The following is a 23,537-nucleotide window of genomic DNA, read 5'->3' on the forward strand; positions in this document are numbered from 1 at the left end:
AAAGACAGGCAAAAGACAGGCAAAAGAAGGGGCAAAAGACAGGCAAAAGAAGGGGCAAAAGACAGGCAAAAGAAGGGGCAAAAGACAGGCAAAAGAAGGGCAAAAGAAGGGCAAAAGACAGGCAAAAGAAGGGGCAAAAGACAGGCAAAAGAAGGGGCAAAAGACAGGCAAAAGAAGGGCAAAAGACAGGCAAAAGAAGGGGCAAAAGACAGGCAAAAGAAGGGCAAAAGACAGGCAAAAGAAGGGGCAAAAGACAGGCAAAAGAAGGGGCAAAAGACAGGCAAAAGAAGGGGCAAAAGACAGGCAAAAGAAGGGGCAAAAGACAGACAAAAGACAGGCAAAAGAAGGGGCAAAAGACAGGCAAAAGAAGGGGCAAAAGACAGGCAAAAGAAGGGCAAAAGACAGGCAAAAGAAGGGGCAAAAGACAGGCAAAAGAAGGGCAAAAGACAGGCAAAAGAAGGGGCAAAAGACAGGCAAAAGAAGGGGCAAAAGACAGGCAAAAGAAGGGCAAAAGACAGGCAAAAGAAGGGCAAAAGAAGGGGCAAAAGACAGGCAAAAGAAGGGGCAAAAGACAGGCAAAAGAAGGGCAAAAGGGGCAAAAGACAGGCAAAAGAAGGGCAAAAGAAGGGCAAAAGAAGGGGCAAAAGACAGGCAAAAGAAGGGGCAAAAGACAGGTAAAAGAAGGGCAAAAGAAGGGCAAAAGACAGGCAAAAGAAGGGGCAAAAGACAGGCAAAAGAAGGGCAAAAGACAGGCAAAAGACAGGCAAAAGAAGGGCAAAAGACATGCAAAAGAAGGGGCAAAAGACAGGCAAAAGAAGGGCAAAAGACAGGCATAATAAGGGGCAAAAGACAGGCAAAAGAAGGGGCAAAAGACAGGCAAAAGACAGGCAAAAGAAGGGGCAAAAGACAGGCAAAAGAAGGGGCAAAAGACAGGCAAAAGAAGGGGCAAAAGACAGGCAAAAGAAGGGCAAAAGAAGGGCAAAAGACAGGCAAAAGAAGGGGCAAAAGACAGGCATAATAAGGGGCAAAAGACAGGCAAAAGAAGGGGCAAAAGACAGGCAAAAGAAGGGCAAAAGAAGGGGCAAAAGACAGGCAAAAGAAGGGGCAAAAGACAGGCAAAAGAAGGGCAAAAGGGGCAAAAGACAGGCAAAAGAAGGGCAAAAGAAGGGCAAAAGAAGGGCAAAAGACAGGCAAAAGAAGGGGCAAAAGACAGGCAAAAGAAGGGCAAAAGACAGGCAAAAGACAGGCAAAAGAAGGGCAAAAGACAGGCAAAAGAAGGGGCAAAAGACAGGCAAAAGAAGGGCAAAAGAAGGGCAAAAGACAGGCAAAAGAAGGGGCAAAAGACAGGCAAAAGAAGGGCAAAAGACAGGCAAAAGACAGGCAAAAGAAGGGCAAAAGACATGCAAAAGAAGGGGCAAAAGACAGGCAAAAGAAGGGCAAAAGACAGGCATAATAAGGGGCAAAAGACAGGCAAAAGAAGGGGCAAAAGACAGGCAAAAGACAGGCAAAAGAAGGGGCAAAAGACAGGCAAAAGAAGGGGCAAAAGACAGGCAAAAGAAGGGGCAAAAGACAGGCAAAAGAAGGGCAAAAGAAGGGCAAAAGAAGGGGCAAAAGACAGGCAAAAGACAGGCAAAAGACAGGCAAAAGAAGGGGCAAAAGAAGGGGCAAAAGACAGGCAAAAGAAGGGGCAAAAGACAGGTAAAAGAAGGGGCAAAAGACAGACAAAAGACAGGCAAAAGAAGGGGCAAAAGACAGGCAAAAGAAGGGGCAAAAGACAGGCAAAAGAAGGGCAAAAGACAGGCAAAAGAAGGGGCAAAAGACAGGCAAAAGAAGGGCAAAAGACAGGCAAAAGAAGGGGCAAAAGACAGGCAAAAGAAGGGGCAAAAGACAGGCAAAAGAAGGGCAAAAGACAGGCAAAAGAAGGGCAAAAGAAGGGGCAAAAGACAGGCAAAAGAAGGGGCAAAAGACAGGCAAAAGAAGGGCAAAAGGGGCAAAAGACAGGCAAAAGAAGGGCAAAAGAAGGGCAAAAGAAGGGCAAAAGACAGGCAAAAGAATGGGCAAAAGACAGGCAAAAGAAGGGCAAAAGACAGGCAAAAGACAGGCAAAAGAAGGCAAAAGACAGGCAAAAGAAGGGGCAAAAGACAGGCAAAAGAAGGGCAAAAGAAGGGCAAAAGACAGGCAAAAGAAGGGGCAAAAGACAGGCAAAAGAAGGGCAAAAGACAGGCAAAAGACAGGCAAAAGAAGGGCAAAAGACATGCAAAAGAAGGGGCAAAAGACAGGCAAAAGAAGGGCAAAAGACAGGCATAATAAGGGGCAAAAGACAGGCAAAAGAAGGGGCAAAAGACAGGCAAAAGACAGGCAAAAGAAGGGGCAAAAGACAGGCAAAAGAAGGGCAAAAGACAGGCAAAAGAAGGGGCAAAAGACAGGCAAAAGAAGGGCAAAAGAAGGGCAAAAGAAGGGGCAAAAGACAGGCAAAAGACAGGCAAAAGACAGGCAAAATAAGGGGCAAAAGAAGGGGCAAAAGACAGGCAAAGAAAAGGGCAAAAGACAGGTAAAAGAAGGGCAAAAGAAGGGCAAAAGACAGGCAAAAGAAGGGGCAAAAGACAGGCAAAAGAAGGGCAAAAGACAGGCAAAAGACAGGCAAAAGAAGGGCAAAAGACATGCAAAAGAAGGGGCAAAAGACAGGCAAAAGAAGGGCAAAAGACAGGCATAATAAGGGGCAAAAGACAGGCAAAAGAAGGGGCAAAAGACAGGCAAAAGACAGGCAAAAGAAGGGGCAAAAGACAGGCAAAAGAAGGGGCAAAAGACAGGCAAAAGAAGGGGCAAAAGACAGGCAAAAGAAGGGCAAAAGAAGGGCAAAAGACAGGCAAAAGAAGGGGCAAAAGACAGGCAAAAGAAGGGGCAAAAGACAGGCAAAAGAAGGGCAAAAGACAGGCAAAAGAAGGGGCAAAAGACAGGCAAAAGAAGGGCAAAAGACAGGCAAAAGAAGGGGCAAAAGACAGGCAAAAGAAGGGGCAAAAGACAGGCAAAAGAAGGGGCAAAAGACAGGCAAAAGAAGGGGCAAAAGACAGACAAAAGACAGGCAAAAGAAGGGGCAAAAGACAGGCAAAAGAAGGGGCAAAAGACAGGCAAAAGAAGGGCAAAAGACAGGCAAAAGAAGGGGCAAAAGACAGGCAAAAGAAGGGCAAAAGACAGGCAAAAGAAGGGGCAAAAGACAGGCAAAAGAAGGGGCAAAAGACAGGCAAAAGAAGGGCAAAAGACAGGCAAAAGAAGGGCAAAATAAGGGGCAAAAGACAGGCAAAAGAAGGGGCAAAAGACAGGCAAAAGAAGGGCAAAAGGGGCAAAAGACAGGCAAAAGAAGGGCAAAAGAAGGGCAAAAGAAGGGCAAAAGACAGGCAAAAGAAGGGGCAAAAGACAGGCAAAAGAAGGGCAAAAGACAGGCAAAAGACAGGCAAAAGAAGGGCAAAAGACAGGCAAAAGAAGGGGCAAAAGACAGGCAAAAGAAGGGCAAAAGACAGGCATAAGAAGGGGCAAAAGACAGGCAAAAGAAGGGGCAAAAGACAGGCAAAAGACAGGCAAAAGAAGGGGCAAAAGACAGGCAAAAGAAGGGGCAAAAGACAGGCAAAAGAAGGGGCAAAAGACAGGCAAAAGAAGGGCAAAGAAGGGCAAAAGACAGGCAAAAGAAGGGGCAAAAGACAGGCAAAAGTAGGGGCAAAAGACAGGCAAAAGAAGGGCAAAAGACAGGCAAAAGAAGGGGCAAAAGAAGGGGCAAAAGACAGGCAAAAGAAGGGGCAAAAGACAGGTAAAAGAAGGGCAAAAGAAGGGCAAAAGACAGGCAAAAGAAGGGGCAAAAGACAGGCAAAAGAAGGGCAAAAGACAGGCAAAAGACAGGCAAAAGAAGGGCAAAAGACATGCAAAAGAAGGGGCAAAAGACAGGCAAAAGAAGGGCAAAAGACAGGCATAATAAGGGGCAAAAGACAGGCAAAAGAAGGGGCAAAAGACAGGCAAAAGACAGGCAAAAGAAGGGGCAAAAGACAGGCAAAAGAAGGGGCAAAAGACAGGCAAAAGAAGGGGCAAAAGACAGGCAAAAGAAGGGCAAAAGAAGGGCAAAAGACAGGCAAAAGAAGGGCAAAAGACAGGCAAAAGAAGGGGCAAAAGACAGGCAAAAGAAGGGCAAAAGACAGGCAAAAGAAGGGGCAAAAGACAGGCAAAAGAAGGGCAAAAGACAGGCAAAAGAAGGGGCAAAAGACAGGCAAAAGAAGGGGCAAAAGACAGGCAAAAGAAGGGCAAAAGACAGGCAAAAGAAGGGGCAAAAGACAGGCAAAAGAAGGGCAAAAGACAGGCAAAAGAAGGGGCAAAAGACAGGCAAAAGAAGGGGCAAAAGACAGGCAAAAGAAGGGCAAAAGACAGGCAAAAGAAGGGCAAAATAAGGGGCAAAAAGACAGGCAAAAGAAGGGGCAAAAGACAGGCAAAAGAAGGGCAAAAGGGGCAAAAGACAGGCAAAAGAAGGGCAAAAGAAGGGCAAAAGAAGGGCAAAAGACAGGCAAAAGAAGGGGCAAAAGACAGGCAAAAGAAGGGCAAAAGACAGGCAAAAGACAGGCAAAAGAAGGGCAAAAGACAGGCAAAAGAAGGGGCAAAAGACAGGCAAAAGAAGGGCAAAAGACAGGCATAAGAAGGGGCAAAAGACAGGCAAAAGAAGGGGCAAAAGACAGGCAAAAGACAGGCAAAAGAAGGGGCAAAAGACAGGCAAAAGAAGGGGCAAAAGACAGGCAAAAGAAGGGGCAAAAGACAGGCAAAAGAAGGGCAAAAGAAGGGCAAAAGACAGGCAAAAGAAGGGGCAAAAGACAGGCAAAAGTAGGGGCAAAAGACAGGCAAAAGAAGGGCAAAAGACAGGCAAAAGAAGGGGCAAAAGAAGGGGCAAAAGACAGGCAAAAGAAGGGGCAAAAGACAGGTAAAAGAAGGGCAAAAGAAGGGCAAAAGACAGGCAAAAGAAGGGGCAAAAGACAGGCAAAAGAAGGGCAAAAGACAGGCAAAAGACAGGCAAAAGAAGGGCAAAAGACATGCAAAAGAAGGGGCAAAAGACAGGCAAAAGAAGGGCAAAAGACAGGCATAATAAGGGGCAAAAGACAGGCAAAAGAAGGGGCAAAAGACAGGCAAAAGACAGGCAAAAGAAGGGGCAAAAGACAGGCAAAAGAAGGGGCAAAAGACAGGCAAAAGAAGGGGCAAAAGACAGGCAAAAGAAGGGCAAAAGAAGGGCAAAAGACAGGCAAAAGAAGGGGCAAAAGACAGGCAAAAGAAGGGGCAAAAGACAGGCAAAAGAAGGGCAAAAGACAGGCAAAAGAAGGGGCAAAAGACAGGCAAAAGAAGGGCAAAAGACAGGCAAAAGAAGGGGCAAAAGACAGGCAAAAGAAGGGGCAAAAGACAGGCAAAAGAAGGGGCAAAAGACAGGCAAAAGAAGGGGCAAAAGACAGACAAAAGACAGGCAAAAGAAGGGGCAAAAGACAGGCAAAAGAAGGGGCAAAAGACAGGCAAAAGAAGGGCAAAAGACAGGCAAAAGAAGGGGCAAAAGACAGGCAAAAGAAGGGCAAAAGACAGGCAAAAGAAGGGGCAAAAGACAGGCAAAAGAAGGGGCAAAAGACAGGCAAAAGAAGGGCAAAAGACAGGCAAAAGAAGGGCAAAAGAAGGGGCAAAAGACAGGCAAAAGAAGGGGCAAAAGACAGGCAAAAGAAGGGCAAAAGGGGCAAAAGACAGGCAAAAGAAGGGCAAAAGAAGGGCAAAAGAAGGGCAAAAGACAGGCAAAAGAAGGGGCAAAAAGACAGGCAAAAGAAGGGCAAAAGACAGGCAAAAGACAGGCAAAAGAAGGGCAAAAGACAGGCAAAAGAAGGGGCAAAAGACAGGCAAAAGAAGGGCAAAAGACAGGCATAAGAAGGGGCAAAAGACAGGCAAAAGAAGGGGCAAAAGACAGGCAAAAGACAGGCAAAAGAAGGGGCAAAAGACAGGCAAAAGAAGGGGCAAAAGACAGGCAAAAGAAGGGGCAAAAGACAGGCAAAAGAAGGGCAAAAGAAGGGCAAAAGACAGGCATAAGAAGGGGCAAAAGACAGGCAAAAGAAGGGGCAAAAGACAGGCAAAAGACAGGCAAAAGAAGGGGCAAAAGACAGGCAAAAGAAGGGGCAAAAGACAGGCAAAAGAAGGGGCAAAAGACAGGCAAAAGAAGGGGCAAAAGACAGGCAAAAGAAGGGGAAAAGACAGGCAAAAGAAGGGGCAAAAGACAGGCAAAAGAAGGGCAAAAGACAGGCAAAAGAAGGGGCAAAAGACAGGCAAAAGAAGGGGCAAAAGACAGGCAAAAGAAGGGGCAAAAGACAGGCAAAAGAAGGGGCAAAAGACAGGCAAAAGAAGGGGCAAAAGACAGGCAAAAGAAGGGGCAAAAGACAGGCAAAAGAAGGGGCAAAAGACAGGCAAAAGAAGGGCAAAAGAAGGGCAAAAGACAGGCAAAAGAAGGGGCAAAAGACAGGCAAAAGAAGGGGCAAAAGACAGGCAAAAGAAGGGCAAAAGACAGGCAAAAGAAGGGGCAAAAGACAGGCAAAAGAAGGGCAAAAGACAGGCAAAAGAAGGGGCAAAAGACAGGCAAAAGAAGGGGCAAAAGACAGGCAAAAGAAGGGGCAAAAGACAGGCAAAAGACAGGCAAAAGAAGGGGCAAAAGACAGGCAAAAGAAGGGGCAAAAGACAGGCAAAAGAAGGGCAAAAGACAGGCAAAAGAAGGGGCAAAGGACAGGCAAAAGAAGGGCAAAAGACAGGCAAAAGAAGGGGCAAAAGACAGGCAAAAGAAGGGCAAAAGACAGGCAAAAGAAGGGCAAAAGACAGGCAAAAGAAGGGCAAAAGAAGGGGCAAAAGACAGGCAAAAGAAGGGGCAAAAGACAGGCAAAAGAAGGGCAAAAGAAGGGGCAAAAGACAGGCAAAAGAAGGGCAAAAGAAGGGCAAAAGAAGGGCAAAAGAAGGGGCAAAAGAAGGGGCAAAAGACAGGCAAAAGACAGGCAAAAGACAGGCAAAAGAAGGGCAAAAGAAGGGGCAAAAGACAGGCAAAAGAAGGGGCAAAAGACAGGTAAAAGAAGGGCAAAAGAAGGGCAAAAGACAGGCAAAAGAAGGGGCAAAAGACAGGCAAAAGAAGGGCAAAAGACAGGCAAAAGACAGGCAAAAGAAGGGCAAAAGACAGGCAAAAGAAGGGGCAAAAGACAGGCAAAAGAAGGGCAAAAGACAGGCATAAGAAGGGGCAAAAGACAGGCAAAAGAAGGGGCAAAAGACAGGCAAAAGACAGGCAAAAGAAGGGGCAAAAGACAGGCAAAAGAAGTGGCAAAAGACAGGCAAAAGAAGGGGCAAAAGACAGGCAAAAGAAGGGCAAAAGAAGGGCAAAAGACAGGCAAAAGAAGGGGCAAAAGACAGGCAAAAGAAGGGGCAAAAGACAGGCAAAAGAAGGGCAAAAGACAGGCAAAAGAAGGGGCAAAAGACAGGCAAAATAAGGGCAAAAGACAGGCAAAAGAAGGGGCAAAAGACAGGCAAAAGACAGGCAAAAGAAGGGGCAAAAGACAGGCAAAAGAAGGGGCAAAAGACAGGCAAAAGACAGGCAAAAGAAGGGGCAAAAGACAGGCAAAAGAAGGGGCAAAAGACAGGCAAAAGAAGGGCAAAAGACAGGCAAAAGAAGGGGCAAAAGACAGGCAAAAGAAGGGCAAAAGACAGGCAAAAGAAGGGGCAAAAGACAGGCAAAAGAAGGGGCAAAAGACAGGCAAAAGAAGGGCAAAAGACAGGTATAAGAAGGGGCAAAAGAAGGGCAAAAGAAGGGCAAAAGACAGGCAAAAGAAGGGGCAAAAGACAGGCAAAAGAAGGGGCAAAAGACAGACAAAAGACAGGCAAAAGAAGGGGCAAAAGACAGGCAAAAGAAGGGGCAAAAGACAGGCAAAAGAAGGGCAAAAGACAGGCAAAAGAAGGGGCAAAAGACAGGCAAAAGAAGGGCAAAAGACAGGCAAAAGAAGGGGCAAAAGACAGGCAAAAGAAGGGGCAAAAGACAGGCAAAAGAAGGGCAAAAGACAGGCAAAAGAAGGGCAAAAGAAGGGGCAAAAGACAGGCAAAAGAAGGGGCAAAAGACAGGCAAAAGAAGGGCAAAAGGGGCAAAAGACAGGCAAAAGAAGGGCAAAAGAAGGGCAAAAGAAGGGCAAAAGACAGGCAAAAGAAGGGGCAAAAGACAGGCAAAAGAAGGGCAAAAGACAGGCAAAAGACAGGCAAAAGAAGGGCAAAAGACAGGCAAAAGAAGGGGCAAAAGACAGGCAAAAGAAGGGCAAAAGACAGGCATAAGAAGGGGCAAAAGACAGGCAAAAGAAGGGGCAAAAGACAGGCAAAAGACAGGCAAAAGAAGGGGCAAAAGACAGGCAAAAGAAGGGGCAAAAGACAGGCAAAAGAAGGGGCAAAAGACAGGCAAAAGAAGGGCAAAAGAAGGGCAAAAGACAGGCATAAGAAGGGGCAAAAGACAGGCAAAAGACAGGCAAAAGAAGGGGCAAAAGACAGGCAAAAGAAGGGGCAAAAGACAGGCAAAAGAAGGGGCAAAAGACAGGCAAAAGAAGGGGCAAAAGACAGGCAAAAGAAGGGGAAAAGACAGGCAAAAGAAGGGGCAAAAGACAGGCAAAAGCAAAGAAGGGCAAAAGACAGGCAAAAAGAAGGGGCAAAAGACAGGCAAAAGAAGGGGCAAAAGACAGGCAAAAGAAGGGGCAAAAGACAGGCAAAAGAAGGGGCAAAAGACAGGCAAAAGAAGGGCAAAAGACAGGCAAAAGAAGGGGCAAAAGACAGGCAAAAGAAGGGGCAAAAGACAGGCAAAAGAAGGGCAAAAGAAGGGCAAAAGACAGGCAAAAGAAGGGGCAAAAGACAGCAAAAGAAGGGGCAAAAGACAGGCAAAAGAAGGGCAAAAGACAGGCAAAAGAAGGGGCAAAAGACAGGCAAAAGAAGGGCAAAAGACAGGCAAAAGAAGGGGCAAAAGACAGGCAAAAGAAGGGGCAAAAGACAGGCAAAAGAAGGGGCAAAAGACAGGCAAAAGACAGGCAAAAGAAGGGGCAAAAGACAGGCAAAAGAAGGGGCAAAAGACAGGCAAAAGAAGGGCAAAAGACAGGCAAAAGAAGGGGCAAAGGACAGGCAAAAGAAGGGCAAAAGACAGGCAAAAGAAGGGGCAAAAGACAGGCAAAAGACAGGCAAAAGAAGGGGCAAAAGACAGGCAAAAGAAGGGGCAAAAGACAGGCAAAAGAAGGGGCAAAAGACAGGCAAAAGAAGGGGCAAAAGACAGGCAAAAGAAGGGGAAAAGACAGGCAAAAGAAGGGGCAAAAGACAGGCAAAAGAAGGGCAAAAGACAGGCAAAAGAAGGGGCAAAAGACAGGCAAAAGAAGGGGCAAAAGACAGGCAAAAGAAGGGGCAAAAGACAGGCAAAAGAAGGGGCAAAAGACAGGCAAAAGAAGGGGCAAAAGACAGGCAAAAGAAGGGGCAAAAGACAGGCAAAAGAAGGGGCAAAAGACAGGCAAAAGAAGGGCAAAAGAAGGGCAAAAGACAGGCAAAAGAAGGGGCAAAAGACAGGCAAAAGAAGGGGCAAAAGACAGGCAAAAGAAGGGCAAAAGACAGGCAAAAGAAGGGGCAAAAGACAGGCAAAAGAAGGGCAAAAGACAGGCAAAAGAAGGGGCAAAAGACAGGCAAAAGAAGGGGCAAAAGACAGGCAAAAGAAGGGGCAAAAGACAGGCAAAAGACAGGCAAAAGAAGGGGCAAAAGACAGGCAAAAGAAGGGGCAAAAGACAGGCAAAAGAAGGGCAAAAGACAGGCAAAAGAAGGGGCAAAGGACAGGCAAAAGAAGGGCAAAAGACAGGCAAAAGACAGGCAAAAGAAGGGGCAAAAGACAGGCAAAAGAAGGGCAAAAGACAGGCAAAAGAAGGGCAAAAGAAGGGGCAAAAGACAGGCAAAAGAAGGGGCAAAAGACAGGCAAAAGAAGGGCAAAAGAAGGGGCAAAAGACAGGCAAAAGAAGGGCAAAAGAAGGGCAAAAGAAGGGCAAAAGAAGGGGCAAAAGAAGGGGCAAAAGACAGGCAAAAGACAGGCAAAAGACAGGCAAAAGAAGGGGCAAAAGAAGGGGCAAAAGACAGGCAAAAGAAGGGGCAAAAGACAGGTAAAAGAAGGGCAAAAGAAGGGCAAAAGACAGGCAAAAGAAGGGGCAAAAGACAGGCAAAAGAAGGGCAAAAGACAGGCAAAAGACAGGCAAAAGAAGGGCAAAAGACAGGCAAAAGAAGGGGCAAAAGACAGGCAAAAGAAGGGCAAAAGACAGGCATAAGAAGGGGCAAAAGACAGGCAAAAGAAGGGGCAAAAGACAGGCAAAAGACAGGCAAAAGAAGGGGCAAAAGACAGGCAAAAGAAGTGGCAAAAGACAGGCAAAAGAAGGGGCAAAAGACAGGCAAAAGAAGGGCAAAAGAAGGGCAAAAGACAGGCAAAAGAAGGGGCAAAAGACAGGCAAAAGAAGGGGCAAAAGACAGGCAAAAGAAGGGCAAAAGACAGGCAAAAGAAGGGGCAAAAGACAGGCAAAATAAGGGCAAAAGACAGGCAAAAGAAGGGGCAAAAGACAGGCAAAAGACAGGCAAAAGAAGGGGCAAAAGACAGGCAAAAGAAGGGGCAAAAGACAGGCAAAAGACAGGCAAAAGAAGGGGCAAAAGACAGGCAAAAGAAGGGGCAAAAGACAGGCAAAAGAAGGGCAAAAGACAGGCAAAAGAAGGGGCAAAAGACAGGCAAAAGAAGGGCAAAAGACAGGCAAAAGAAGGGGCAAAAGACAGGCAAAAGAAGGGGCAAAAGACAGGCAAAAGAAGGGCAAAAGACAGGTATAAGAAGGGGCAAAAGAAGGGCAAAAGAAGGGCAAAAGACAGGCAAAAGAAGGGCAAAAGACAGGCAAAAGACAGGCAAAAGAAAGGCAAAAGAAGGGCAAAAGACAGGCAAAAGAAGGGCAAAAGACAGGCAAAAGAAGGGGCAAAAGACAGGCAAAAGAAGGGCAAAAGACAGGCATAAGAAGGGGCAAAAGACAGGCAAAAGAAGGGGCAAAAGACAGGCAAAAGACAGGCAAAAGAAGGGGCAAAAGACAGGCAAAAGAAGGGGCAAAAGACAGGCAAAAGAAGGGCAAAAGACAGGTATAAGAAGGGGCAAAAGAAGGGCAAAAGAAGGGCAAAAGACAGGCAAAAGAAGGGCAAAAGAAGGGCAAAAGAAGTGTAAAAGAAGGGCAAAAGAAGGGGCAAAAGACAGGAAAAAGAAGGGGCAAAAGAAGGGGCAAAAGACAGGCAAAAGAAGGGCAAAAGAAGGGGCAAAAGACAGGCAAAAGAAGGGCAAAAGAAGGGCAAAAGAAGGGCAAAAGAAGGGGCAAAAGACAGGCAAAAGAAGGGCAAAAGAAGGGCAAAAGACAGGCAAAAGAAGGGCAAAAGACAGGCAAAAGAAGGGGCAAAAGAAGGGCAAAACACAGGCAAAAGAAAGGCAAAAGAAGGGCAAAAGAAGGGGCAAAAGACAGGCAAAAGAAGGGGCAAAAGACAGGCAAAAGAAGGGCAAAAGAAGGGCAAAAGAAGGGCAAAAGAAGGGGCAAAAGACAGGCAAAAGAAGGGCAAAAGAAGGGCAAAAGAAGGGCACATTCAAAATTAATGTTTTTCCCTTAAAAACAAACCCACTGCTCATTGTTTTTAATTCATTTATCAGATGTTGCAAATATTCTGACAAAGATTTAGATTTAGACTTGCCACTGGTTTCTACCACTGGTTTCTTACTGTGCTCCTGTAACATGTCAAGTATTGGCCAAAACGGAGTACCCTTGCTCTTAAAAAGTGGCAGACCAACACAATTCAGTTGGAACGCCCATCGGGAAGAATAGACCACAATTTGTCCAGAATACAATGAAATGCATTCACTATTCCAAAATAGTGAAATAAAGGGATGGTAGAGTGATTTTTGTCGACTATTACCATGACAATTCTTTTTTGTCAACTACCTTTTTTCACTGACGAAAACTAAATGAAAACGGAATGAAAACTAAGCTATGATGATTAATAATTTGTCAACAAATAAAAACTAGACTAAAATGGGACTAGTGGACAAGAGATCCAGTATAGTAATTTTGCACTTGGTTGCTTGCTGATCTACAAGCTCACGTGTTGCAGCGCGACACGTTGTGAGCTTGTACATCGCCTATTTTCAGCAAGTGTAAAATCAGTCATTACGACAGCATCAAGGCCCGCCTAAATAAACTTTAGTCGACTAAATCAACTGTAGATTTAGTCGACTAAATCAACTGTAGATGTAGTCGACTAAAATCGTATGATATTTAGTCGGCTAAAACTAGACTAACACAAACATTCACAACACAAGTGACTAAAATGTGGCAAAAACAAAATGAAAACTATTCAATGGTGCTGTCAAATGGCGCTATCTTTGCCACCTTAACCCATAGTTATTTTTGACACTCTTTACTATTTTGGGAAAAAAACCCATTTTAAAATAGTTCAAATAGCCTATTTACAAGCTCACAATGTGTCGATGTAGATCTAGACTACTAAAATGTATTTCAAAATAGTAAAATATGGCTAACTAGACAAAGTGCCAATCGGCACAGGTCTCCACCAGGGCAGGTCAGGTTGTGGCCTCATGGTGGCGCTATAACAGGCTGTTGAGGAAGATTTGGGCCGGAGGTTCGTGTTGGAGGGATGCAGGTACAATGTTTTTCCATGTGTGCATACATAAGTTGTATACAGATCGATGCAGTTATAGCTAAAAACAGGAATTGGCCTGTTATAGCGCCACCGTGAGGCTGATTTTGAGGAAAAAAATGTGGCATGTCGTCCTCGGCCTAGTGAAAATGTGCGTGTATAATTTAACGGAAATTGCACACTGTGTTTGTGATTTGTGGCCTTTTTTTGAAATGGACGAATCGTGTGAGCTTTGGAAGCCAATCTTAGCCAATCAGGATGGAAGATGGGAAATGGTGCCGCTCCGTGTTGATCACATGACTATGGAGATAGTGTATAGCGATTTGCGTGAAATTTGGATAAAATCTGAAGGAGTAATAATAGAAAATGTGTTTTACATTATGTCGGCCTCCTGGTGGCGCTATAAAGAGCAGATGTGAAAAATTCCAGGCAAAGGTTTTTCCTTGGCCTCTAGGGAGTTGGCATACAAAGTTATCCACAGATCCGTGCAGTTAGAGGTAAAAACACTTTTCGGCCAGTTATAGCGCCACCTTGAGTCTGAGTTGAAATTGTTCATGTGGCATTTCGTCCTCGGCCTAGTGGGAATGTGGGTGCACAATTTCACGGAAATCACGGGATGTGTTCATGATTTGCAGCATTTTGTTTGAAACTGAGCACTCCTGTGAACTTTGGAAGCCAATCTTAACCAATCAGGATGGAGTCTGAGAAATGTGAAAGACCGATTTCGTTGAATGGCTCTAGAGAGACTGTGTACCAATTTGCGTGATGTTTGGACAAAATCTGTAGGTGTACTGTGCAAAAACTTGTTTTGCACAAAGCGGCCTCCTGGTGGCACGATAACAGGCCGTTCTGGAAAATTTGGGGCAGAGGTTCATCGTTGGCATCCAGGGAGTGTGTGTGCAAAATTTGGCATCGAGCGGGTTAACGGTGGCCGAGATTAGCTGCTCACGGACGGACGGACACACACACACACACACACACACACACACACACACACACACACACACACACACACACACACACACACACACACACACACACACACACACACACACACACACACACACACACACACACACACACACGGACGGACACACGGACGGACGGAGTGCAAAACATACTCTCCCCCCATGCCTTCGGCCTGGTGGAGACAATAACAAGTTTAGGCATAAGGGGTGAGGCGGCTTGTAGAGATCTGCTATTTTTTTTGCCAAAGGTTCAATAGAATAGGGGACACTATAGGGTTCATGACTTTCATGGTTAACTTTGGTTTTCATTCGACAATGTTGATTCCTAATCCTAGCACAATTTACCTCTATGATAACAAAGCATGACATTGATGTGTCAATTAATGAGAGAACAATAACAGTAAGTCGATATGACGTGTTGACATGATTCAGAGACCAGACCATACCAAAGAACCACTTCAAAGGCATTAGATTCCTGCTCCGCGAGGGAAGAGACCTGCGTGTCTGCAGACCGTCATGTTTGCTCTATCACATACTGCGTGATAACTGTGGGAAAATGACAGATTTGTCTACGACAGTAGATGAACAGCTGTTTCCAACCAAGTCACATTCCCAAACCCAGCAGATTTGGCATCAGGTTTTGGATAGCTACAGAATTAAGAAACCACAAAGGTTCATTGCTCCCCTGTTTTAAAGCCACTATAAAGTGACAAAAGGTATGCGTCATAGTGCAAGATATAAATAACGTTTGAGAGCAGCGCGCGGTTTGAGCGCAGGGTTCACAAACACCGCACACGCTGTTGTGTATACACTGCATGGAGGAATAATATGGTATGTGTAAAAGGAAAAGTGATGGAAGAAGCACACTACTCTTTATGCCTTCTAAATGTTAGTTATCTGGTTCTCAAATGCTTCATGTCCAGGTCCCCCAAAAGTATATGGAAATTTGGCCTTTCAATATGTTACGTCTTGTGTATATCACATCAAACAATTACTACAGTAGCCTACACCGGTGGCGGCGGTGGCTCAGGGGTAGAGTGGCCGGATGGGAACCGCAAGGTTGCCAGCTCAAACCCGGGATCCCCCAGAGTTAGTGTCGAAGTGTCCTTGAGCAAGACTCTGAACCCCTAATTGCTCCCGATGTGCAGGTTGGTGCCTTGCATGGTTTCCGCCGCCATCGGTGTGAATGTGAATGTAATGCACAATATAATGTAAAAATGCACCATTTACACCTTTCAGATGTCGGGGGTCTGAGAAAGCCCAGGGTTTATACCAGGAATTGGTATTTATGTAGATTATTTTCCTGCTTGAAAATCAGAAACATTTCAGTTCCCACTTGGCACGAATGTATAGCCAATTAGCCATCCATGTAGCTATTATTTTGTCTGCGCTGCAGTGAAGACCCGTTCATTTCCTATATGGGGCAGCAGGGTGATCTGGAGGGGCCTCACAGTGTTGAAAAGTTTCAACAAACCCAGGCAAACATTTCTACTGCAGCAGGAAAGCATGAAATCCCGGAGGAGAGACTGATTGCAGTTTCAACTCCATTTGATTTTACTAGTGCAGTGCCCGTTGGGCACTGGCCTACATGGAACGATGCAAGTTGGAAATGCATGCTCCACCCAGTTATGTCTGTGTCCCTTTTATGCCCATATATGGAGTTCATTGTCAGGCATGGCCAAATATGGAGTCTATGCAGATTAATCATGCAGAAGAACATTGTGATGTCAAAACAGGCCAGCTCCATGCAGATCTAGGGGTGATGATCAGGTGATAAATTGGTGCCTGTTCAGAGCCAGAGCCCGGCCAGAGGCTGTTGTGCTGGTTCTGGACAACGGTGTATCCGACGGACTCGACACCGGGCACTGCACTCCCTGTGGTGGTGTGGACTGGACTGCGTGTGTCACATTTGAAGTTGGTGGGGCGAACGAACGGTTCTTGAGTTACGTGGATTACAGACGTACGTATGTACACGCGTACGCAGAGAGACGTGGTGCATTTGACCACTTTGGCTTAGGGGTCGAGGTGTGAGCCTGCGCGTATAGGTGTGTAGAAAATCCCTCTGGAACCTGCAGTAGAAGAGAAGAGGGAGGGAGGGTTACTGACAATTATGCACGCTGCCATTTTTTTAACTTGCGTTTAAAAAACCCCAGTGATTGTCATGGTAGGAGTGGTCAGCCTGGTTGAAGGTATAGGTGAGTGGTTGGCACAGGTGGCACGGGGTGGAGTTGTTACCGTATAATCACAAATGCTCTTGATTTCTCATTTCACCTGTTGGTACATTTTGACTCTGCAACTCAGGTTTGCTCTTTTGTTGAGAGCAACGTGCTGAAAGTATACTATAGACATATATCCTTATTGTCATTCAGCAGATACATAAAATGCTCAAGAGAACTAAATTACTTTTCACTGGCTTCAAATCCGCTATAGTTAAAAAAGAAAATCAAAAATACTATATTACTAAAATCCACTTATAAAAACAAATAAAAACACCATCAGTTCACAGGAGACAGATATTGCACGGATAATTGCATGACAGGAGTCCTTAATAGCAGCATAGGGATAAGGGTTAGGGGATATTGCACTTATTTAAATGTCACAGCTTGGGGGGGGGGAAAGCTCTTGGTGAATCTCACTGTTTTACTCCAAATGTTGCGATACATTCTGCCAGAAGGCATCAGAGTGCAGCCCATGATGTAAAAAAAAAAAAAAAAAACAAGGTTAAAGCATTGTGTGCAATGTGAAAATATGGGGTTTAGATGGTTAGTTTTGTGTCACCACTCCATCTGTAGCACAGAACTGTGATCTAGGTTCTGGGTTCAACGCCACCACTTTTCATCAATACCTCCAGACCCTCTGTGGTGCTGGAGATGTCAGTGCCCCAGAAATACAAATGCCCTTGTTTCAAAGACACTGTTTAGAACATGTTTACTTCTGCATCTAAATCCCACAAGGTATTTGGTTGTCACTAACAACTTCTGTTTTCATGATTCTGAATCCATTCAAAGCATCAGTCTTGCACGAAAAACACTCCTTGGGCTAAATTCGGGCCGACCCGGCAGTTGAGCCCAAAGGAGTGTTTCTCGTGCAAAGGTTTCACACGTCACATGCTACTTAAAGCATAATGAAATGTAGAACATTTTGCCATATATTGGTTGTTGATGGTACCCCAACTTTCAGGTGGGGGTATTTTTCTATGTCCAGCTTTTAGTGTGCCAACACAAACTTAGTCAATGGGATTTATATGTTTGTGTAGGACAATTTTGAGGGTTCGTGTAAACACAAACATTGCATAACACAAACATTGAAGACGAAGTTGAGGACGCACATTCTATTGGCTGGAATGAGATGATGTACGATAAGATCGCCCCTCACTTCACACAGGTGTGATTTATTTAATTTTATTTTAAAAGTCTACAGTAGAGGGCCTATATTACTAGTATTCAAAAAAAGGGGGAAAATACACAATTCTCGCTAAATCCTCATTCATTCAAGTGTATTGTCTTGTAGCAGTAGTCTCATCAGTCTATCATCTTCATGCTAAAACAGTGAAACTAGTTTCATGCAACGTAGCCTACGTGATTTTTGACATTTTTGTTCCTAGCTGTGAACACATGAGCATGTCAGCATGTCAGCGCATCATTTTGTGGAGGAGTCTGCTCTCAAGAAAATGATAACTCAATAAGGCTTGACTCACACAACCCTGGAATGAGAGCTATGCCCACACACTCTTCTTGCACAACATTTCACTGGAGAGAATCAGGCCGTTCTTGTGAACCATTAACACTGCCAGTGTCGATTTTAGTTTTAGTCAGTCTTTTGAATAGTTTATTTAGTTTTTGTCACATTTTAGTCACCTGGAATGTTTTAGTGTTAGTCTAGTTTTAGTCGACTAAATCTAGTTGATAAGAGAATACAGTGATATTACAACACTGCATTTAAATACACAAACAGATACAGTGCATAGAATATATGTATGTATATATGTATGTTATGTATAGCCTACTGTTTTACCAGTATCTCAAGGTCTCTAGGCACAGCAGCAGAGCACTCCGTTTGTAGTCAACTCATTGGAAGACTGAAATAAACAAATAAATGGAGCGTCTCGGAATCCCCCAGGAGGAAGTCACTAATGTTGCTCTGGAGAGGGAAGTCTGGAGCACTCTGGTGGAGCTGTTGCCCCCGTGACCAGACTATGGATAAGCGGTTGAAGATGGATGGATGGATGAATAAATAAGGTCAAATAAAACAATGTTGATACAGACTAAAGTGCTAAAACAATGGCCAACAGTGGCATATGTGCTCAAACAAAAGCCAGTAAGCAGCATTAGCCGCAACAAACAAGGCCTACCATGTGCTTTCTCCTTCACCCTGCATGAGGGAACACCATTTCCTGCAGCAGAGTCAAAATGGCTCTCGTGTAGGAGGAACAGGACTTTTGTTTTGTGTGTTGTACTTCCTGCTGGTCATGTGACTATATAGGTCAGGTGCAGTAGGTGCACGGTGCACCATTCACCTGGATTCCCACACTAAGAACAGGAATATCTATATAATTAAACTATGCATACTATGTAGTGTTATGTCTACATACAATGCTATCTAAGTTAGATAAGTTGAGCCTTTGCATACTCCTGTAAGGTCGTCAGGGCTGTGGGGAAAGTTCTATGGCAAGTGCTGTGGGCTAAGATGGAGTCTGAAGGGCCCTTTCTGAAACCAGTCCCTTGACTTGAAGTGCTCTCGGGAGGTTCCCTCGTCAGGAAGTGCCCCTCCAGCTGAATCAAGTTCCCTTGATTAGGGTGCTGGGTATAAAAAACTGTTTGGAGATACACTCGCCCTCCTTGTGAAGAAACAGGAAACAGACACCATTCGTTGCCATGGTTACCATCATGCAATTGTGTTACCTGTTATTTTGTTTGTAGTTATATTGCATTGCATCGTGTATGTTTGTGTGACATGTGGATTTCATTAATATGGAAAAAGGAAATACAGCATGACTGTCAAAAATGACATATACATCCATGGTGTTTATAAATCATTGTGTTAAAAGTTTTTTTTTTTGTGTGGTTTCATTTATAGTTTTTCACGGTGGGGTAAATAAAGAGCCCTTGTGAACATCAGTTGGAGCGTTGTCTATTCTGCATCAGATGAAGATTGTTTAGGAGTTTATTTATCATTTATTTGTAGTGGTACTTCCATTTGTAGGTCGCGGTTTCCATGCGGACAGAGAGCAGGGCTGCACAAGGCAATCGAGTCTAGATCGGCACAGACTCGCTCTTGAGGGCTTTATAAGCCACTTCCACTCAAGGCTGCTTGGTTTCGGACGACACTTAATATGGCGCAGCTTCGCGTGAACGCGCATATCGAGGGCAAGTGTGTAGGGCGAGTGGCGAGGAGCTGGTTTCAGAAAGGGGGTCCATGTGGGTTTTCAGCCTATGGCAGAAGATTGGGAGTGAGTCTGCACTTCTGATTGCAGTGGGAAGTGCATTAAAAAAAATGCATCAAAAGTAGTTGTAGTCATCCACCCCAACAAAAACGCTCTACACACCCTCCGCCAACCTGGGAAGAGCAACGGACTTGAACTCATGCTTCCTTCATGAATGAGTGTCCAAGTTGCTCCACACCTGACAGGGGGGAGTTTCCCTGGTTGGACGTAGCGCGTGGAAGGAACACGTTATTCCAACCAGTTCCTTTCCCCTCCATCAGGCGCCCCGGCTGGCCAGGGGGAGGTAGTTTAGAGACCAGGATTATTATGCTTAGACCATAATTATGCTTCCAATGACAATATAGTGAACACACTTGGAAAGGGTTTTGAGATAAATCAAATTTACTGAAAAACAAACAAACAAACAAAACCAAACATATGGTCAATTTCTTAGCTCTTATAATTTTATAGTATATGATTGTATAAACAGGAACATACATAGACATCAACGAAGATCTAATACAATGTTTAAAATACCCTTTTTTACTCCTCTCGTAGCAGTTATGAGTATAATCGTTTTAAGAGGTTAAAATCTGGTTTTCATGTTTACATCAGTCAAAGGGTGACAATATACAGTGTTAAGTGGTAAAACTAGAACATAAACACAAAGACAATTAGAAACCATTATTTTATATTCAGAATTAAAAAAAAAATCTTTTAAAATGGATTCATCCATTCATGTCTGAGCCGATATGCTTATACAAAACATCTGCACAGTGACATTCTTGCGAGTAATTGAACTCTCAAGATTATACGAATACAGAAGTCTCCGTTTTCTCTCCTGAGAGTGTACAAATGTACCTGCGAGGGTCCATTTGGTTCCATTCGTGCACTCTTGAGTTAAAGGAGGTGATTTTTGTGAAAAACAAAACTTTGTTTTAATCATTTTTGAGTGATGCAACCACTCCAAGGAACAGCAATGTCCGTCCCTCCCTATGTCCATCCCTATGTCTGTATGTCCCTATGTTTAGGGTACTAACAGGGGTGTTGCACCACTCACTTCATTGGAAGTGGGACCCCCAAAAAACTGGCAAAAAACATTAACATTTTAATGATAATATAACATTAATAATAAAACTTAATGTTAAAAAAAAAAAAAAAAAAAACGTTGTTCCATTTGATCCAAGCCAGAACACAACCGATTTGATTGATCTAAAATGAACATGCTCTGAATATGCACGTGAAACCATCTGACCACATAACACTAAGTGGTGACAAGATAGGTGTGCCGCAAACACTTTCGAGATCAAGTGAGGGCCCCCCTCCCCTCCCCTCCCCCCCGATCCGGAAGAGGTTGGAAACTGCTGCGCTAACAATACAACAAAACCATTCTCGCATCCTGATGCGACGCAGGACAAAGTTGCTATAAAACACAGAGATGAATGGAAGTGCGCTGATGTCAGTCTCGGTAGTGTATATCACCCAGCATGCACCTGGATGGGGGGGGGGGGGGGGTGTTACGGAGGGGTGGGGGGGGTGGGGGGTATGTAGAATGTGGCTGGCATACAGCCCCCCCCCCCCCCTTCTTCTTCTTCTTCTTCTTCGAGTGCTTTAGTGGTGGTTAGGAGGAGGAGGCGTAAAGGGGGATACACGGGTGGGTCGTTAATGTCGGTTAGACGGAGAAATGGATGGATGGATGGGTGGGTGGGTGGATGGATGGATGGGTGGGTGGATGGATGGATGGATGGATGGATGGGTGGGTGGGTGGGTGGGTGGATGGAGGGGATACCGGTGGCAGCTAGTTTGGGTGGTGGGTCACAGTCTGTATTTATTATACCCATGGAGATGATGATGATGATGACACAGGTTGGGATTGTTAGTGTGTGCATGTTTTGTTTTTGTTTTTCGATGGGTTTTGGGGCCATTGACAGGCGGGTCAGTGTGGATGGTTTTGGGGCCATTGACAGGCGGGTCAGTGTGGATGAGGAGGTGGCGAAATAGGGACGCTGTTCCGTTCCTAAGAGTTCTTGCAGGTCACCTTCATCGTGATGGTCTTCACCTCCGAGTACTCCCTCAGACCAGCCTCGCCCCTGGGACACAGAAAGTTGGGAAAATCAGAGAAATGCGGACTTAACAAAAACTCAACAAAAGCCGACAGTCTTTGCTTTTCTTTTTTCTGTGGATGTTTTTTACCCAGAATACAGATCATGCTGGACTCTTAAATGGTCAATTATTTAAAAACTATCCAATCTTGTAGATTTGGATGAATTTGAAATAATAAACAACATTCGTGACTACTTCGAGCTTGTATTTTTTTTAAAGGTTTTGAAAATGTTTGAGACACATTTGACACACACGCACCACCACGCATACACGCACACATGCACGCACGCACGTAAATATACATAAGTCTTAATATCGTCTCTGACGGGTGGAAACTCCAAAACTTTTACTTTTCATGATTTAAGTTCAAAAGCATCAAAAGTAGCAGATCTACAAGCTCATGCTTGCAGATATTCTACTTTTGATACTTTTGTGTGACGCTGTAGGTAGTATAATAATGACTTATTTAGAATATGGAGATAAGAGACAGCAATGAGACATATCATATGCCGGTGTGCACGGCATGTGAGATAATGTTGAAATGACGTGGCGAGTTCGTTTAACTTAAGTCATTTAGTTAGTAATTTAGTACCACTAGACCGGTGCCCGGCTGTAGAGCACAGAGTCGGTAATGATGGAATTTGGAGAGCCATGTATGAATGCCCGACCGGGCTATGCAATACCCGTTGTACCCATGTCAGAGTACCCGTTCCACCCATCTGTCTGTGTCCCTTTTATACCCGTATATGGAGATTTCTGTATCTGTCTCTCTGTGTCCCTTTATTCCTATATATGGAGTTCTGTCAGGCATGCCCAAATATGGAGTGCTGTGATTTCAGAACAGGCCATCTCCATATATGGAGCCTGGGCATGCAGGTCCATGAGCTTAGACAGATGCCTTTTGTGGCGGTTCTGGACAACCGTGGGTCCAACCGATTCGACACCAGGCACTGCACTGCACTGCACCCCACTGTGGTGGGGTGGAACGCATGTGTCGAATGCGAATGAAGTTGGTGGGGCGAACAGTTCTCGAGTTACGTGGATTACAATCGTACACACGTACAGACATACAGAGACGTGGTGCATTCATACATAGATAGATGTAGACAGTAGACACAGTGCTTACACTGCTGCAGGTAGAATTACATAAATAATTACATAATGCAATTTTTGCCATGGTAGGATTTCAAAGCACACAGTCAATATTAGTTATAGCCTGGCTTACAGTGGTGTATACAGTATAGAGTAGGTATAGGCCATCGACCAAAATGAATACTCACAATTCACGTCCATTGCCAGACATTTTATATCCTCCAAATGGACACTGCGTGCTCAGGGCATTGAAGCAGTTTATCCTAAGACATATACAAAACATACATCATTCTTCTGCATTTCCAAGCATATGTTTTGTTTAGTCATTGTATCATGTTACACGGTGAAGTCACTGTCGAGTTAAAAAACATGCAGTAATCCAGGTCTCTAAACTACCTCCCCCTGGCCTGATGGAGGGGAAAGGAACTGGTCGGAATAACGTGTTTCTAAAACGTGCTACGTCCGTCCGGCCGGCCGGGGAAAGTCTCCCCTGTCAGGTGAAAATAAGCAGCTTGGACTCCTCATGCATAGAAGGAAGCATGAGGTCAGTCCGCGCTGCCCCCCCCCCCCCCCCCCCACATCGACAGAGGAAGTGTAGCGCCCAGGATTAGATAATTGACACTGGGTGAAAAATAATTGGTGAATAAAAAGTAAATAAAAATAACACATCATTTGCATTGTACGATTTAGCTTGATACTCTTGTAATTAAGAAAATGTCAGTATTTGTGAATGACGTAATAACATGGAAATTATTAAAAGAGTATCCCAATGGGCACCAACACAGCTATACCATTTCCCTAGCTGTCTTAAAATAAAAGACAAAATCTTGGTCTCAGAGTAGCCACCAAGATACTAAGTACTTTATGATTGCAGAATGAATAATGTACCATAAATATAATAAAAATCAGTCTTACCACACAGTGCCAGCCTGCATGGCTGTGGATATGGTCATGGCTTTGTTGAGGTCATTTGTGAATACAGCAGCGGCTAGGCCATATTGTGTGTCATTGGCTCTTTCTATCACCTCTTCAATAGTTTTGAACTTCATGATCTGCTGCACTGGTCCAAAAATCTGCAAATATCCAAGAACATTACAGGATGAATACTATACCACACGTTGCAGCACACTAGCAAATACAGATTTTCCATAAAGTCAAGAAACCCTTATTTCTTATGTTTGCTGCTCAGTTAGCCTGGCCTAGCCAGCGTG

General features: G+C 44.7%; 1 protein-coding gene across 1 annotated transcript in view; it reads right to left on the minus strand.

Annotated features, from left to right (window-relative positions):
• Positions 1-19,526: 19,526 nt before the first annotated feature.
• aldh1a2 (aldehyde dehydrogenase 1 family, member A2) overlaps positions 19,527-23,537 on the minus strand; it is a 42,823-nt gene continuing 38,812 nt past the window's right edge. Inside the window, exons 11-13 of the mRNA XM_083794515.1 lie at positions 23,242-23,399; positions 22,515-22,589; positions 19,527-21,221 (exon numbers count right to left, since the gene is read on the minus strand). Coding sequence (XP_083650641.1) covers positions 21,149-21,221; positions 22,515-22,589; positions 23,242-23,399 — 306 coding nt within the window. The 3' untranslated portion in view covers positions 19,527-21,148. The remainder of the gene's footprint in view (positions 21,222-22,514; positions 22,590-23,241; positions 23,400-23,537) is intronic.

This window comes from Protomyctophum parallelum (assembly GCF_964188405.1).
Source record: "Protomyctophum parallelum genome assembly, chromosome: 2".
NCBI lineage: Eukaryota > Metazoa > Chordata > Actinopteri > Myctophiformes > Myctophidae > Protomyctophum > Protomyctophum parallelum.